General features: G+C 41.0%; 2 protein-coding genes across 2 annotated transcripts; both read left to right on the top strand.

Annotated features, from left to right (window-relative positions):
• Positions 1-3,066: 3,066 nt before the first annotated feature.
• Positions 3,067-6,701, top strand: LOC143864335 (cytochrome P450 84A1-like). Its single transcript, XM_077375257.1, has 3 exons — positions 3,067-3,473; positions 3,871-4,383; positions 5,942-6,701. The coding sequence occupies exons 1-3, from the start codon at positions 3,075-3,077 to the stop codon at positions 6,563-6,565; spliced, it is 1,536 nt and encodes a 511-aa protein (XP_077231372.1). The 5' UTR covers positions 3,067-3,074; the 3' UTR covers positions 6,566-6,701.
• Positions 6,702-11,751: 5,050 nt separating this feature from the next.
• On the top strand, positions 11,752-18,394 carry LOC143864434 (uncharacterized). The gene is made up of 2 exons (XM_077375368.1): positions 11,752-12,737; positions 17,699-18,394. Exons 1-2 carry the CDS (start codon positions 11,752-11,754, stop codon positions 18,192-18,194), a joined length of 1,482 nt encoding a protein of 493 aa, XP_077231483.1. The 3' UTR covers positions 18,195-18,394.
• Positions 18,395-18,748: the final 354 nt, after the last annotated feature.

Raw genomic sequence — 18,748 nt, 5'->3', positions numbered from 1 at the left:
ACGCCCTCATCTCCTTATTGAACTCTTACTTCATCAAGTCTTCGGGCATAGATCGTCGTATTTGGATTTGGAATCCGTCGGGGATTTTCTCTGTTAAATCTTTTTATCTCCATCTGATCCCCACTCTAATGGAGCATGCGTCCTCCGCGGTTTGGCGCCTCGCATGCCCCCCAAGAGTTGCTTTTTTTGGGTGGTCGGTTAGCAGGGGACGAATTCAGACGATAGATTTCTTACGAAAAAGAGGAATGTGGCTGGTTGATCACTGCCCCCTATGTCTATCCGCCGGGGAATCCATCGACCACCTATTTATACATTGCCAGGTTGCTTCATATATTTGGGGTCAGCTCTTTTCTAGATTTGGAGTCAGTTGGGTTGCTTCCAATTCTATGGCCGAATTTATTAGGAGTTGGGACTGGGCTCCGTGGAAGAGGAAAGGTAGAATTTTGTGGAAGATGTGTCTCTTAGCCTCCTGGTGGTTCTTGTGGAAAGAGCGGAATGCGCGGGTCTTTGAAGGGAAAGTCAGGTCCCCATATTGGATTTATATACAGGTGGTAGCAGCGGTCATCTCCTGGGCCCGTTCACTTCCTCTTTTTCGTTTTGTTTCTGCGTATGCCCTTTGGGAAGGGTGGTCAACCATATGCATGGAATCGGTTACCAAAGTGCAATCTCGACCCTCATGGTCCCCCCCGCCACCGGGGTCTCTGAAGCTCAATTTTGACGGTTCCTCTATCGGTAACCCAGGGGCGGCTGGAGTGGGGGGGTTATGTCGGAATCACAAAGGGGAAGTCATTTGGGCCTATTCAGGGCCTCTTGGATTTGCCGACTCGTCTGAGGCGGAGGTTCGAGCCGTTCACAGTGGGATTCTTTCCATGCCTCGCTTGGAGTGCGACAGTCTGATAGTCGAAGGCGATTCCGTAAATGTTATTCGCTGGCTTTCGGGAGATGCTTCTCCCCCTTGGAGATTTGTGCCTTTCTTTGAGGAGATAGAGGATAGAGGAAAGGGCTACTCCATGGTCTTTCAGCATGTCCGGAGATCGGCCAATGTGGCAGCCGACTCTCTGGCTAAAAGTGGTGTTTCTCGGGCCGAAATGGAGTGTTTTGACTATCTCCCCCCTTGAGTCATTGTCTTGCTATTTTATTTGCTCATTGTTCCGACAGGACCATCTCGGTTCTGCTTATTCATATATATAAATATATATTCTGTTGCCTTCTTCAAAAAAAAAGAGAGCTTTTATATGGCGCAGGAGCATCAAGTCCCATTTGGGAGGTACTGCCCTTGATATCGGGAACACACTCTTTAAGAGGCTGCTGTTGGATCAAATATCAAGGGTGGTACTTTTGTCGTACCGCCCACACGGGACTTGAAGGTCGTGCACCATATAATTTCTCTTGTAAAGGTATGGGTAAGTAGGAATATGGAGCAAATTTGCGGAGACAAATAAATCCCCAAGAACGAAACAAAATCCAAAATCCAAAACGGAATTAGGAATTGGAATTGATGTTATATTCTGATTCCTATTCCGATTCTTCCTTGAACGGAATGAGAAAAAATATGAAATAAATATTTTATTTCAAAAAAATTCTAATAAAAATTCCATTTCAATCAGAATGGAATCAGCATATCCCATTTGGGGCCGGTAAGTCGGTAACAGATTCCGGCCTTTTTTCCATCTAATTCCAACACGGTGATACCTTTCTTTATTTTACTAAATGCCGGAATCAAGCAGAAATGGAATCTGATTCCGATTCTAAATTCCAATACCTGATTCCTGGGATAGACGACGTTTAAAATTCCCACAAAAACTGAAAGGGCGATGATTTCTTCACCCCCACTGTAGGATAACACACCCCTTATATGACGTCAAAAAGCTAGGGGTTGGGTGCAACTCGGGTCGGGTTCAACCCGATTTTTGGGTGGGCTGGGTTGAATTTTTTCAGGTTGGGTTGGGTTGCGGGTTGGGAATTTATAACCCGACCGAAAATCGGGTCGGGTCGGGTTGGGGTATCGGGCAACCCGACCCGAATTGTAACCCAACCATTTTCTACTAAGTATTTTTTTTATCTTTTTCATAATGGTTGATACTTGTTAAACAACCGGTTACTCCAAAAGCTTAAGCTGATGGGGAAAGGCTTTATTTATCTTTTATACTTTTAACGCTCCCCCGCATGTGTGGCTCACTTGGCAAACACGTGGCACATGTGGTCCCACTTTGGGCCGACCATCGCATGTGGATTTTTGCTATCCGGGAGGTTTGAACTCGAGATCTTTGGCTCTGATACCATGTTAACTTACCAACTTCTCCAAAAGCTTAAGCTGTTGGAGAAAGGCGTTATTTATCTTTTTATACTTGAACATGGTGTATTATATATTTACACATACATAGACCTGTCTACTGCTTCTAAAATTTTAAATTGCAGAATACCGCTTGCACTCTTGGTAGTGTTCAATCTACATTTATGCACCTAATTTCTGACTTTCTATATTGGATCCATTAGTCTCTTACTTAGATGAATTATATGACATGCGTGCATATTTTCTGAGGAAAAATACTGCCAGCAGAAGTACAAGTGGGGCCAACATATTTAGATGGTCTATATGGAAATCGGGTGGGGTTGGTTATGTTGGGTCGGGTTATGTTGGGTCGGGTTGAGGAAATTGTTCCTCAGGTTTGGTCGGGTTGAGGAAATTGCTCCTCAGGTTGGTTCGGGTTGAACCCCGCCGGGTTGGAACTCGGGTTGGGTTGGAAAAATGGGTAGGCCAACCCGACCCGAGTTGCACCCCTACAAAAAGCATTAAAGTCTGCCCACAATACATGTAAAAGGGGTGCATTATCCTACAGGGGGTGAGAAAATCGTTGCCCTGACTGAAATCCTTGAAAAATCTGCAGGGATATGAAGGATCTCAGTGCTTTACTTTTTTTACTTTTTAGGGCAATAAGAAAAGGAAACAAAATCAAAACATATTTATTTTCTCTCACCTTTAATAGAAAAGCTTGCAATCCAAAACCTTATAAATACAACTCCCCCTTTTGAAAAAAAAGAAGGAAAAGCTCACGCAGTAAAAAAAATTACGCATGGAGTCTTTTCTATTGTCTCTTGTTCAACCCTTCCCTTTGCTTCTCTTATTACTCTCTCTGCACTTTTTATTTCGGGCTTTCTTGAGAAAGAGAAAGCTCCCTTTCCCGCCTGGCCCGACACGGTTACCGATCATCGGAAACTTGTTAATGATGGATCAAATGACTCACCGAGGCCTAGCGAAACTCGCCCAAAAGTACGGTGGACTCGTCTATCTCCGACTCGGCGTCCTCCACACCCTAGCCATTTGTACCCCGGACATGGCTAGAGAGGTCCTACAAGTCCAAGACCACGTCTTCTCTAATCGGGCAGCGACAATTGCTGTGCAATATCTCACCTATGATCGGGCCGACATGGCCTTCGCCCACTGCGGCCCGTTCTGGCGCCAAATACGCAAGGTCTGTATCTTCTTCTTTTTTTTGGATAGGAAATCTGGGGTTTGGCAAACCAGATATATTATATAATAGATGAGGAGTGCCATATTCACAGGTGCCCTTGCAAAAGAAGGTGCAAAGGGGGCACCCTTTCACCCTTTTTTTGCCATCTTAAATGGAATTTGACCAATGGGGGCGTCCTTCTTCCCTTTTTTGCAATTGTCCCTGTTAGTCTAGCATTCCTTATATAAGATAAAATTATTGGAATCTTACATATTGCTTCCTCTCGCTGTCAATGAATAATCTTACTAATGTGCAAGGTTTGTGCCCTTGTTTTTATATATATATGGGAAAAAATCATTACAATCTTACATGCTGCTTCCCATAACTGGCCTGATGAATAATATTACTTATGTGCAAGGTCTGTGTAATGAAGCTCTTCAGCCGGAAACGGGCCGAGTCATGGGCTTCCGTCCGTGACTCGGTCGAGTCGACTCTCCAAACAGTTTCTGAACAGGCTGGCTCACCTGTTAACATCGGAGAGCTCGTTTTTGAGCTCATGAGGACCATAACTTACCGAGCCGCATTCGGGTCCGACTCGGAAGAAGGGCAGAAGGAGTACTTGTCCATCATACAAGAAACTTCTAAGCTTATGGGGGCCATTAATATTGCTGATTTCATCCCTTGGCTAGGGTTTTTGGATCTACAAGGGTTCAATAACAGGATGAAGATTACTAGGGAATCACTTGATAAATTTATCGACAAAATTATAGATGATCACATGGAGAAACAAGAGGAGAAGAGAGAGGAAGATAAAGATATGATCGATGAACTCATTGCCTTCCTTGAAGAAGTGAGTGTAGATAAAGCTGGCTTGGATGATCTTCAAAAATCTTTCAGATTAACAAGAGATAACATCAAGGCAATCATCTGGGTACTACTACTAACCACTCCTGTTAGTTTTGTGTCTTCTAATCTTATTACTATACCAAGTTGATTCATCCAATTCTTGTAGAATAGAAAGGCATAAAATGTTAGTCTGGTGATTATAATATTTTAGGGATTTGCTATGCAATTTCGCAGAAAGCCATTTTGCAGTGCACTTTTTAATGACAGAACTGCCACCTCACATGAATAAAATGAATAAGACAAATCTGATATGAGGTGGATGTTTTATCCTGAAAAAATAAGCTGCCAAATGGCTTTGGGCGAAATTGCCTAGCAAGCTGCAACATTTTATGTGAGGGAAATGATATATTCATCCCCTTTTCTTCCCCCGATCACCCCCTACATTGTAAAAACAATAGTCATAATTAAATACACTAGGGCGGGTGTCCGGGAGAAGAAAAGGGGGTGACTATATCGATACCCTATGAGCGCGTTTGGATTGTGGGAATTGGAAATAGGAATCGGTATTTCATTCCTTTTTTGCTGATTCTAGTGTTTGGATGGGCATTGGTGGCGTAAAAGGAAACGTGGGGTGGAATATTTGTGAGAAATAAGAGTGGAGATGGATACCCCCCAAAATAGGTGGGATTTGTTCATTCCACCGTCTCTCTCTTTCTCTCTCACCTAAAATCTCTCCCACCTAAAATCTCTCACCAATAAAATATTTCTCTCTTGAAAGGGAAAGCTTTCAACAGATTTCACACAGATCTGTTCCTAAACCATCTCTATTCTCCCTCATTTAAGGACACATTTCCACGGCAGAAAGTCTTCTCGTTCCGTTTCTTTTTTTCTTACGTCAAGATCATTTCCGTTTGATTTTCATGTTCTTACCCAAACACAAGAATCAGGCATTACATTCCATTTACGGAGAGAATCAGAATAAGATTAGAATGCCATGTGGATTCCATTTCTTGATTCCTACAATCCAAACACACCATATATGTAATTGCTTCTATGGATACCTCTGAAAAATGTATATGCAAATGGTTTTAAGTTAATATGATTTTGGGTTGCTAGGAAATCCCTAAAATTTTCGAAATGGCTTTCTGCGAAATTGACTAGCAAATCCCTAAAATATATTGCGTTTTTTCATTGACCTGTTTGGTTGCTTATTTTGGAAAGATCATCGGAAGATGATCTTCCGGAGATCTGCCCAAAGCATGTTTGGTTGCTATTTTGCACTTTGACCACCAAACAACTTCTAGACATCATTATTCTTTTTCTCTTTCTTCCCTTTCTCTCTTCCGCCCTATATTTTGGTAACGACACCTTACATCTTCCGCTAACACTACTCACAAATCTTCCTCCAAATCTTTTCTCCATCTTCGATGCTTTTGTAAATCTCTTTGACTTCATCTCCTAATCTCCCAGCCATCTACAAGCAACCAAACAGGGAATATATATGTAGCTTGATAGTACAATGAACTCTTCTTTTTACTGAGTCGTGGATGAGTCGGTCGAGTTGACTCGACTCGATCCTTTGAATTCTAGTCAAATTTTTGTGTTTCTATACTATGCTTCTAATTCCCAAATGGAATTTGCAGGACGTGATGTTCGGTGGCACAGAAACAGTAGCATCAGTGATCGAATGGACAATGTCAGAGCTACTGAACAATCCCGAAGAACTTAAAAAGGTTCAAGGCGAACTCGGTCAAGTTGTGGGTTTTGACAGGAAAGTCCACGAGAGTGACCTTGACAACCTCCCATACCTAAAATGCGTAACGAAAGAGACTCTCCGACTCCACCCACCGATTCCACTCATGCTCCACGAAACGGCTGATGACTGCGAGATCGGTGGCTACTCGGTCCCAGTTGGGACCCGAGTCATGATAAACGCGTGGGCCATAGGGAGGGATAAAGATGCATGGGAAGATGCTGAGAAATTCAAACCTTCGAGGTTCGAAAAAGAAGGAGCTCCTGATTTTAGAGGGAATTATTTTGAGCTTGTACCTTTTGGGTCGGGCCGACGTTCGTGTCCGGGAATGCAATTGGGTTTGTATGCTTTGGAGTTGGCGGTGGCGCAATTTCTTCATTGTTTTACTTGGGAATTACCTGATGGTATGAAACCTTGGGAGCTAGATATGAGCGATGATTTTGGCCTCTCAACGCCAAAGGCCCAACGTCTTGTTGCAGTTCCAACTCCTCGTTTGCATTGCCCTCTCTTCTAACTCTTAAGGTTGTTCCTATCTTCCTTCCCTTCATCCATCCCTCCATATATCTAAATATAGGACATTTATACACCCTTTACCAGCTGTTTTGTATGTATGATATTTCTACCTCATTTCATAGTTATTCCATCCTTTTCTTTGACTTCTCTTGAACATAAAATTATTTTCAAAGAAGGACAAGCCAAAAAGAGTGACTATATATAAATAACGGATTTGCTTGGCAATTTTGCGGCTGACTTTTTTTTTTTAATGGGTAATCTGGGTTCAGGCGGACCCCCACCAAAATATATTGAAAAAGAAAGATGTACAATGAGCAAGGGAACAACCCTGAAACAGAGACAGGAAGAACAAAAAAACAACAAACCAAAAGGAGAAAACAAGCCCCATGAGACCAAGGGCAAACAACAAAAGGAAATATAGTGATAAGCTACGACTCGAGCCTTCTCCAAATAAGATTTATCCTAACCTTTGAAGGGAAGGGAGAATGCAGGAAGGAGAGGGTCTAAAGAGGCTAGTAGGATGCTTGTCCTTCTTTCTTTGAACTTTCTTTGAACTTTCTCTCTTCAAGAAGAGAGAATTTGTTAGTGTGAGGGGAGATCGGAAGAGGTGGAGGCTGCGGCTGACTTTTTGAATGAGAGAACAGCCACATGGGCTCACTTTTCAGCAGATTTTGTCTTATTCATATAATTCATCTGAGGTGGCTGTTATCTCATACACAAGTCAGTTGCGAAATTGCCTAGCAAATCCCATATGTTATATTACTACTTACTAGGGTTCTTGCTAGGGAACTTCACAGAATGCATTTCGCGGACCGCCTGTTATATAACATATGGGATTTGCTCCATGTTCAACTTTGAGATATATGATCTCAATGGTTTTTATAAGCTTCCCCGCAATGCTAAACTTAGGATTAGGTCCCACTAGTCAATCTCCAATTTTTGAAGCCTAATCCACTCTCTCCGTATCACATGTATCCCAATTGGAAGGACTCAATTACCCTTGCATGCATAGAATAGGGGTGACATGTTAATTCCCGCAGTTGTCTATTTTTGCATGATTTGCATGTGTTAAAGAGAGCGAATTAGGCTGATGTGTAATGACAATAGCCCAATCAGATGAGCTAATTCCCGTAAAATCAAGTATGATCAACCACTAATATAAAATCAAGTATAAAAAAAGGTACTTTACCCCTTTTTAGAGAATAAAATTGTCATTGTTGCTTATATCAGTCGGTATAATCAAGCGCAATTGAAATCAGCACATTGCATAGCCCTTGATCGTTGATAAGATCAATGGTTGCGATGGCTTCAGGTGAAATGACCATTTGCCCTTAGTATTTGGCCACTCGGCCAGTGTTGAGGTTGACACTTGATTTTTCTAGTATACCCTTAACTCATTCCATCTATTAAAGGATTACTATAGGAGGCTTTTTGGAATTTTGATAGTAGGAGAAATCCCATAAAGAATCCTCTAAATTACAATCCTAATTAATCCCTATTGGTATATTAAACCTCCATTAAACCATTTAAACTCAAGGTCCTAAACAAAGCTATCTCTAATAATTGTCTCCGAGTAGTTTTTTTAAGGACCAACAAATGGACTTGGAGATGATTAGGCCTTGTATATAAATAAGCTTACATCTCTCTAAATCCCTAAAAATGAATATTTGAAATATGCAACATTATAAGTGTTGAGAAAAATCCGCCGGGCAGTCCAATCCGATCGTGCACAGATTAAACGGAAATGAAAAAATAAATAAGTCAAGCCACAAGATGAACACCAAGATTTTACGTGGTTCGGCCAAGCCTACTCCACGGGCGAGAAACACGATCGTCCACTATGAGAAAACAATATATAAGGATTACAATGGATTCAACCCAAAACCCGCAACCCTTTCCTCGCTTCTCAAACCCGAGATCATACCCAAGAGATAACCCGAGAAAAACCCAAGAGAAAGCCCAAGAGAAAGTACCCAAGAGAAAACCCAAAGAAAAAACTTTATTCTCTCTCTTCCCTTCTCTCTCTTTTTCTTCTCTCTCTCTCTCTCTTTTCTCTTTTCCTTGAGGTAACCGACACACCCCAAGAACACCCACAAAGAGAGGCATCTCTTGCCTTATGCTTTATGTTTTCCCAGAAACCTAAAAAAGGCACTTTCTATATTCTTGCTTATGCCTTCCCACCCAAGCAACACGTTGGTGGGAGGAAAATAAGGCAACTTTCGTCAACAATCTCCACCTTAGCTTATTTCCCAGCCACCTGAAGATTTTCCATTGATGTCGCAACCGGTCTGCTATACCGCAAACCACTATTGACCTTCTGAAGTACCAGCTACACACCCTCGAATCACCTTGGTTTTGACTCCACTCGATTCGATCAACACGGCCAATGCACATGTATAGCTGCCAACCCGTTGACTCACCCAGTCAACCTTGGAGATGAGGGATCTCGATCCATCCTCCCAAACGCAGGTACTGTCATCCTCTCACTATTGTCTACAACCTAGAAACATGTTTCTGCACCAACTGCGAAAGAAACTCTATGTGTGCGTACACCATTACCTTATTTCCAACTAATCATCGAGATCTTAGGAACACTAGTCACCGTTTCCCCAACCAGACGATACAATCCACCACACTTCTCATCTTTCATCAGAACCATACAACCGCGTGCGATTTTCATGGCTCCACATGCAGCTGAAATCCTGCAACCCCTGGAGTCCAATCGGCAAAGAGATACTAGATTCATTCGCATCTTTGGGACATACGCCACACCACCCAAAGTACGAACCACTCCATCAAACATTTTGATCTTTACCGTCCCAACTCCAGTGACGTCATAAGTAGACCCGTCACCCAAGGACACTACACCCGCCCTTGTCTCCTAGAACGTATCAAAATATTCCCTCCTGGAGCATACATAAACAGAGCACCCTGAATCTAAAATCCACCCATCATGAGGAGAAGTGTGATTACCTATGGAGACTATGAGAACATCTCCAAACTCTTCGTCGTGCTCATCTGTTACCGCTACCACAGCATTCGTAGTACCATTGTCCACCCGGTCAACTCGCTTTGGACAATCCCGCTTGATGTAGCCATATTCCTTGCAACGGTAACATTGCACACCCTTTCCGCCGACCCTGGATCTTGACCTGCCTTTTCTAGATCCCCTGTTAGACGACCTTCCTCTTTGATTCCCACAATGAACAACCAACCCGTGCTCTTCACTTACACCAAGAACATGTTTCTTTCGTATCTTATTCGATAGAAGCGATGCCGTGACTTCCTGTAACTTTATTGTGTCATTGCCATAAAGTAAAGTTGTCACCAGGTTGTCATACGAATCACGAAGTGAAGTAAGAAGCAAAAGGGCATTGTCTTCTTCCTTCAATTTTTCATCAACCTTCTAGAGTTGATCCACAAGCCCGTTGAACACCGTAATGTGTTCCAGAAGATCTCCACCTTCCTGCATCTTCAACCCGTACAATTGCCACTTCAGATACAACCGGTTGGCCAAGCTTTTTGACATGTAAAGCTTTTCCAACTTCTCCCATAATTTAGGAGCATCTTCCTATTCCATAACGTTAAACATAACGCTATCTGCAAGACATAGTCGAATCGTGCTGACCGCCTTTGACTCTATGTCTTCCCACTCGGCACCCGTCATCTTCTCCGCCTTCCCATCATTTCCCTTCAACGCCTTCGCCAAGCCTTGTTGAACTAGGATGTCCTTCACCCTCATCTGCCATATGGTGAAACCCCCTTTTCCGTCAAATTTGTCGATGTTGAACTGAGTAGAACTTGATTTTACCGTCATCTCAGATTACTTCGCACTTCTCGGTGTAGCGCTCCATCTCAAACAAGAATCTTCTTGGACAATCTTTCCACTCCCAAAGACCGCTCTAACCGCGATCCAACCACAACACCCACGATCACTCCACCCGGCCTCGACGATCGCTGCACCTGAGCTCTGATACCACTCGTTGAGAAAATCCGTCGGGCAGTCCGATCCGATCGTGCACAAATTAAACGGATAAGATAAAATAAACAAGTCAAGCCACAAGATGAACACCAAGATTTTACGTGGTTCGGCCAAGCTTACTCGACGGGCGAGAAATACGATCTTCCACTATGAGAAAACAATATACAAGGATTACAATGGATTTAACCCAAAACCCGCAACCCTTTCCTCACTTCTCAAACTCAAGATCATACCCAAGAGATAACCCGAGAAAAACCCAAGAGAAAGTACCCAAGAAAAAAACCCAAAGAAAAAACTTTCTTCTCTCTCTCTCTTCCCTTCTCTTCTCTCTCTTCTCTTTTCCTTGAGGTAGCCGACACACCCCAAGAACACCCACAAAGAGAGACATCTCTTGCCTAGTATGCTTTAGGCTTTCCCAAAAACCTAAAAAAGGCACTTTCTATTCTCTTGCTTATGCCTTCCCACCCAAGCAACACGTTGGTGGGAGGAAAATAAGGCAACTTTCCTCAACAATAAGAATGAGTGGATTTCATACTAAGTCCCTGTTCGTTTAAGATTATGACAACCGATTGTGAGTGCCAAACCGATTATAGACTCAAAATTATGTTGAAGGCCCTGTTCGTTTAAAATTATGACAACCTATTGTGAGTGCTAAACTGAGTAATGGAGTCAAATTTAAATGGAAATTTGAGTCCAGTAATCAGTTGGGCACTCATAATCAGTTTTCATAATCTTAAACAAACAGGGCCTAAATTGGAGTCCAATAGTCGTTTTTTAATCTCAGCCATTCACCGAAAAGTGAATGGGCACTTAGGGTTGTAGCTTGGGTCAGGTTGGTTTTAGCTTTTGGTAAAAAATGAATACGAATCAGCCCGAACCCGACCCAATTTTAAAGTAAAAGCTCAACCCGAATTCCCAAACATCGACCCGAGTTGCACCTGCCACTCACTTGGTTGGGACAGAGATGAACCAGCCTTTGCAAGGGATAGTTGGGCCCACCATATGATGACCAAGGGTTCAAAAATGGGAAGTGAGATATTAGCCCCCTTTCCTTCCACGGGCCACCCACTCTATTTAATTTCTCGAATTTCCCGCCATTTTCTTCACTAAACCATATACAACAGTTGCCAAATCTTTCCAATTACTTTTCGTTTCCCACCATTTTATTCACAGAACAATATAAATATTTCACTCCACATACATACATGGTCTCATTAGTGTTTAAGATGAAGCAATCCTCCATAGACTCTTTTCTTCTCCCCAACAAAACCAACACCAACGCCAACACCAACACCCCAGATTACGAACGTTTGCGCCTAGAAAACATCCGTAGAAACCAAAAATTCTTTGAAAAGCTTGGAATTCTTGAATGCTTACCCCCAAATCCCAAACCCAAATCAAAACCCAATCCAAAACCCAACTCAAAACCCTCTCAATCTCTTCCCAACTCCTCCCTCCCTGTCCGCCGCAGTACCCGAAAACGCCCAACACCATCTGATGAAGAAGAACAAGAAGAAGAAAACCCTAAAGAAGAAGACACAATCCAAGACCCTATTTTCAAGTATAACTGTTGGGCTTCCCCAGACCTTGAAAACCCTAGCCTTCCTTCCAATTTAACTTTGGATTCGCCTATTTCGGGTTTTAAGGTATTGGGTAAGACTCTACATGATCCTTTCCTTAAAAGGATTTACACTATTGATGTTTCAAAACCCATTGACAGAAGAAGTTTCTTGGTTGCCGCGGGTGGGCATGGTGGGTTCATTTCTATTTACAAAGTTGGGAAGGAAGATGAAGAAGGGGATGATTCTTATGAAACCCAGAAACAAACTCAAGGGCCTATCATGTGTTGGAAGGGAAGTAAGAGTTGGGTTTCTGGAGTGATGTTTGTTAAGGATAATCCAATGTTACTCGTTTCTAGCTCCAACGATGGGGCAATTGTTGTGTGGGGCACTATGAGACGAAGGCCTCAGATTTTGCGTTCTTCGTCCTCTCGGTCACCCCATGTTGTTGCTGAATCAAGGAGTTTGCATTCCAATGGTATTTTCGGTATGGATCAGTTCAATGGCTTGATTGCCACGGCTTCTAAGGACTCTTCGGTGGGCATTTGCAGAGTCACAATGGCAGGGGAGCTTGTAACTCAAAGGAGTCTTTCTGGTCACCATTTGGGTGCTATCAGAGGTGTCTGTTTCAGGTCATTTTCACCCTCCCCATGTTTGTTTGAATCACTGGAAGTTCATGTTTGTGTAAGATTATTTATATCTGTTTAGTAGTTATTTTTCTTTCAAGTTGAATACAATATCTTGGCTTCCACATTTGCTTGGTATTTGTTTGTGAATTAATATCATTTCTTGTTCCACATCGCCATTTTATTATTTATTTTCTCTGAATATACAAAGAAACTACTTGACCAAAACATTAATATAATAGGTTGTAAATGTCCACTTATGTCCTGCTTAGTTCGACACCATCTTGTATTCATTTTGCATTAGTTTTTTTTTAAAAAGGTGACAATAAAAATTTATATATGTAGGTGTAAGAGTTACAGTGGAGACCAGCGGCCCATCTTACATTAACAAAACATCTGTTCAAGGGAATACTCCTGAACCATAAAGAGTGAAGCCTTCCGAAATACATGCCGTTAAACCAAAAAATAATAATACTACTTAGCCCTTCTTGTCAGTTCTACTAGAAAGGTCAATGAAAAAAACTACCACTTTTCTATCGAGCTAATAAACTGTTTATCCTTTAACTTCATAGGCCTCTGATGGGAATAATCTAGAGCTATCAAAGCAACTGGACTCCTGTCATTACTAATAAGCTTGATGAAAATATACCTTGCTTCATACACTCCTGTTCTTTTTCTTAGAATATTTTATCGGTCGGTCAGTTTAACTAGATGACAATCCATAGAAAAATGCCCCATAAAGCAAACGACCAAAAGTCACTCAAGCCTAGCGAGGATCTCCATCGTTTAGTTTGCTCACTTTGTCATTCCAAAGGGATTTTAATGACCCCAATAAACAGAATATCCATCATCCAGGCAACCTTACTCCCAATCAAAACGGGACCCTTCCGTCAAAAGTACCATCCTCTCCAAAAACCAATGTCCTTACCAGCAACCTCTTGAAACTTATGAGGAACACTACGGAGACAGTTGAATAGTTCATCTACTAAGTTGGACTTATACTAAAAAAAACCTCTTAAAGCTTCTTAAAACACACTAATTACATGTCTCCCCTTCATTCTTCTTCTTTATAATCTCTTTTTCCTTTTTCTCTCTCAGGTCCCTTTCTACCATGGATTCAAACCATTGCTTTAGTTGCTTCGTAGTTTTCCTCGTATCCTAGTCCGAATACATCTCCAATTGATAACATATCTTCAAAGGTCTCCGATGGATTCACTCGGTCCTCCATCGACGGTAAATTATTTTCCACCAGTATTCGTTTTCCTTTGACGTTCTCTTCCTTGCATAAACGTTCTCTGACTAATTGACTGACCTCCTGGTTTAGCGAATCACGAGACACAAGATCTTCCTGCGAACACTCCTTAATCTTTTCCAACCTCCTAATCTCCGCTACCTTTCCTTCTTCCCAATGAGCCCGACGAAGGCGCCTCTCCTCTTCCAAAGCCTCCAAGAATTGGGGGGAGTTGAATAGAGGTGCAGAGGCTTCCTGAAATGATTTCTTACCCATTGGGCTACTGGGGGATTCCATAGAGCCATTAACTTTCGAAGTGGACTGTATCCGCTTTCTTAGGGTATTCAAAATGACTTCTCTTGGAGTTGGGGATTCCTTTCTAGCTAGTTTCTCATTGTATTCCAGTTCTTTCAATAATTCTAGATCGATTACTTCAAACGTAATATCTTGACTTCTCTTGGATTTTGCATTAGTGGCTCTGATCATTGGAGTTGAATGTAACCTTGAAATGGTTATTTGTATAGATTTTAAATTGATATATTTCACCATGATGAATTCTCCAGCATCTATAAACTGCTTCTTAGATTTTCTTTCTGGTTTATGTTGCATTTATCTTCAAAAACCGATCAATAATTCAGTATCAACTCGCCCTTTATTATGACGTTGCTTCTGACTGAATCTAGCAGTTTCTTCATTATTTGTAACAACTCTTTAATTGGATCGGCAACTATTTGGTTGTATAGGTAAATAGGGAAGTGAAAGAATCAAAAGGAACTTTTAACGCTCAAAAGTTGGGGAGGGATGCTTCTCGCATCTATGATGCTTTGAACAGGTCTAGTTAGTGTATTGGTTCCAAAGTCATATTTATAGAAGAAAGCCCCCCTAAAAGTTCAGGAATTCTTATTATATTATTGACAAGTTCAACACAAAGGAATTTAAGGAAGTATAAGTTTTTTTCCTTTTGGAACTTGATGGGTGGTTGCTGGGTTTGGAATGCTGGGGGTTCATCGTCAATAATTAAAGAGGACCTCAAAAGAATCAATTCAAGAGATCATTGATCAAGATGCTAATTAGATTGTTAAGATGATCTGATTGATGCAATTATAGGCTATAATAAATCCAAAGGTTGGCTATGGATTGGGGTTCAAACTGGTAGAGTGACGCTCAAAAGTTGGGGAGGGATGCTTCTCGCATCTATGATGCTGACCTTGAACAGGTGTTAGTGTATTGGTTCCAAAGTCATATTAATAGAAGAAACCCCCCCTAAAACTTCAGGAATTCATATTATATTATTGACAAGTTCAACACAAAGGAATTTAAGGAAGTATAAGTTTTTTCCTTTTGGAACTTGATGGGTGGTTGCTGGGTTTGGAATGCTTGGGGTTCATCTTCAATAATTAAAGAGGACCTCAAAAGAATCAATTCAAGAGATCATTGATCAAGACGCTAATTAGATTGTTAAGATGATCTGATTGATGCAATTATAGGCTATAATAAATCCAAAGGTTGGCTATGGATTGGGGTTCAAACTGGTAGAGTGACGCTCAAAAGTTGGGGAGGGATGCTTCTCGCATCTATGATGCTGACCTTGAACAGGTCGTGTTAGTGTATTGGTTCCTAAGTCATATTAATAGAAGAAACCCCCCCTAAAACTTCAGGAATTCATATTATATTATTGACAAGTTCAACACAAAGGAATTTAAGGAAGTATTAGTTTTTTCCTTTTGGAACTTGATGGGTGGTTGCTGGGTTTGGAATGCTAGGGGGTTCATCTTCAATAATTAAAGAGGACATCAAAAGAATCAATTCAAGAGATCATTGATCAAGATGCTAATTAGATTGTTAAGATGATCTGATTGATGCAATTATAGGCTATAATAAATCCGAAGGTTGGCTATGGATTGGGGTTCAAACTGGTAGTGTTCGACCAATTAGGTGACTTTTGTAATGGAGTACAGATGAGATAACTTGGTACATTGCATACTATTTCCTCACCACCCACTACAATATCTAGAAAGTGTTGTCTTTTTTAACTCACCATGTTGTGGAGTATCTTATCACCTTTGAGCCACTTCACACTAAATTTCTGCCCCATGAATAGTTCATTTTTCCTAAACTTCCTTTCGAACTCTTTTTGTAGCTTTGCCCTTTTTTCGATGCTTAGATAGTTGGTTTTGCTTCTTACTTCTTTTCAATAATGTACTCTGCTCTAAGATGCATGCCTTGTTCTCACTGACAATACCCAAGCACTCGTTGTTCTAATCTTTTAGGTTTTATACTTGAGCTTTGGCACCAATCAATGACCATCTCACCCGTGGACGTAGGCACCATTTCCGAATCATGTAAATTCTCATGTGTTCTTGTGTGTCATTGTTGATTTCTCCATTGTACTTTTTATTTTCATCAAAACATAGATCAATAATTTCCAACAAATTGGTATCAGAGTGATGTTAAGGTTTGTGATGGCTGTGAGAGGTTTAAACACGTGGTTCATGTTGGGACATAGGTAGACCTCACCCTTAAAAGCTAGCCATTATTGGGAGGGTGCCCAAGCCCTTATAAGTCCATCCACATCAGGGTGAACTTCCTATGTGGGATCGTTTCTTTCACGTGGAACTCCCAATAGTTCAAGGTGGAGTAGTTCGATGGAAAAGTAACTTTGGATTATGGCAAGTCAAGGGTCGAAATCTGCTGATTTAGCAGGGTCCACCCAAGACGTTGAAAGTAAAGTCAAAGGAACCTGAGGATATGAAGGATCTTGATTGTTAAGATTTTGATTTAAGGGTTGTGAGTGCGATCTGCGTATGTCTTGCCAATGTTGTGATGTATAATGTCATGAATGAGAATTGTGCGGAAAAGCTTTGGAAGAAGCTTGAAAGCCTCTACATGATGAAATCACTCAAGAACCTGTTGTATCTCCTACAACAATTGTACACTCAAAGGATGAAAGGAAATATTTTAATCTTTTATCATCTGAACGAGTATAATAAGACCATGTCAGTTGTCAAGTATTGACGTTGTGCTTGAGGATGAGGATAATTGTAGTAATGTTGAAGTGGTTCTTTTTGTGAGCGCGAGTGGTTGCTCTCAAGATTGGTTTTCTCCAACTACATGGGTCGAGTAGGGATAGGTTCTTCACCTACTAGAAAATTAATGGTAGTACGATCTTGATGGGGAATAGCATGCCCATAAGACTTGGTTTAGGAATAATTAAAATCAGGGTGTATGATGGGTTATTGAGGTTGTTGATGGATTTTCGACATGTTACAAATTTGAATAAGAATATTATATCTTTGGGTACCTTAGACTCTAACGGGTTCGAACACACGACTAAAGGAGGAGTCATATAGGTTGTTATGGGTGCTTTAATTCTTATGAAGGAAAGGAGGTCAAGAATCTATGTGTTGTCAGTAAACACAGTTAAGTGGAGCAGTTATATCATCATATGAGGATCATGATTCTGTATCGACACAATTGTGGCATTTGCGTATGGGTTAAATAATTGGTTAAAACATTCTTTAGATAATCAGTTAAAATGGCCTGCCTCCTTATTTATGTGCAACATTTAATTTATTCATCTAAATCATGCTTTTCTTTTTCCTCAGTCACTTGATTATGGTTACTGTATAAGGACTTTTAGTAGATAACTGCAGGCAATTCTGTTATGTTCAATTGTTAGCGTAAGATAGTAGTCCTTGGTTTATTCTTATCTCCTATGGCCATTGGAAATTCACAGAGATACAGAAGAAATCCTTGCGGATTGTGGGGCGGATGGTTGTATCTGTGTCCTCGACACAAGGGTGCCACAACCTTGTACTCTCACCATTAATTCTAACCGTTCTACCGGTGTCAACACAGTCGAGTGGTGTCCATCAAAGGAGTTTCTACTTTTATCTGCCAGTAAAGATCCAACATTGCTTCTCTATGATATTAGAAACTTCACAGAACCTGTCCAAAAGCTTCAAGGCCATGTTGAATCCAATGTGAAAACATGCTACCAAATCTATAAGCCAACATTTATAGACAATGGAATGGCTGTAGCTACACCAGGGCAAGGATCAATGAAAATATCTATTTATAATGTTGAGAGAGGAAATCTCATAAGTCAGGGTAAAATTGGATATGATGCTAATTTGGTTTTCTTCACTTCTGGGGATACAGGACAGCAAAAACTGTGGGCAGCAGGAAAGAAAATACACCAGCTTTTCCCAATGAGGTTACCCCAAACTTGAAACTCTTGTAGAAGTCATGCCTATTGTTTTATGTTCCCTTTGTGCACCAGTCTATATGCATCTGTATTCTGTATCTATCTGAACATTCTGGTAAAGTAAGAACCCTTTGCAGAACCAATCTCAGTGCCAATCTGTTAAAGTCACTGATAATATGTGGCTGTCAATCTGTATCCCATTTCTATGCCATGGGTTTTTGAGTATTTGCTCCTAAACTTTAAATTATCAAATTTTAACCTATCCATCTGGATCTCATTGCTTAGCTATTAAGTTACACAGCAACCCTCTAACTTTGGAGGAATGAAGACAAAACACCTTGTTCTCTTATTATTGTTGTTGGGCCAATGACCCCTCCTTTGGAGAAGTAAAAAAATGCTAAGGGAATCATTCTACAAGTTGAGCCTAATTAGGTTGAAAACTTCAACATTGTGCCATGTATGGGTACTTTTTGAATGAGTGGAAGTATATCAAGGATATAAATTAAAAAAAATTAATAAGCTTAAGCATAAATATTACTTTAAAAAAAAGAACTCTTTATCTAGGGAAGAAAGTTATGT

The sequence above is a fragment of the Tasmannia lanceolata genome, unplaced genomic scaffold, assembly GCF_043159265.1.
Source record: "Tasmannia lanceolata isolate RefF3 unplaced genomic scaffold, GAP_Taslan_0.1 ptg000048l, whole genome shotgun sequence".
Lineage (NCBI taxonomy): Eukaryota > Viridiplantae > Streptophyta > Magnoliopsida > Canellales > Winteraceae > Tasmannia > Tasmannia lanceolata.
The sequence above is the reverse complement of the archived record's forward strand: the minus strand, read 5'-3'. Positions and strand labels throughout refer to the sequence as shown.

What these genes read in the sequence shown, in the direction of transcription:
- LOC143864335 (XM_077375257.1), top strand. Translation starts at nt 3,075, where the DNA reads ATGGAGTCTTTTCTATTGTCTCTTGTTCAACCCTTCCCTTTGCTTCTC. An exon ending in TCTGGCGCCAAATACGCAAG is followed by an intron (nt 3,474 to 3,870) that starts GTCTGTATCTTC and finishes CTTATGTGCAAG; the next exon opens with GTCTGTGTAATGAAGCTCTT. An exon ending in ACATCAAGGCAATCATCTGG is followed by an intron (nt 4,384 to 5,941) that starts GTACTACTACTA and finishes TGGAATTTGCAG; the next exon opens with GACGTGATGTTCGGTGGCAC.
- LOC143864434 (XM_077375368.1), top strand. Translation starts at nt 11,752, where the DNA reads ATGGTCTCATTAGTGTTTAAGATGAAGCAATCCTCCATAGACTCTTTT. An exon ending in ATCAGAGGTGTCTGTTTCAG is followed by an intron (nt 12,738 to 17,698) that starts GTCATTTTCACC and finishes GGAAATTCACAG; the next exon opens with AGATACAGAAGAAATCCTTG.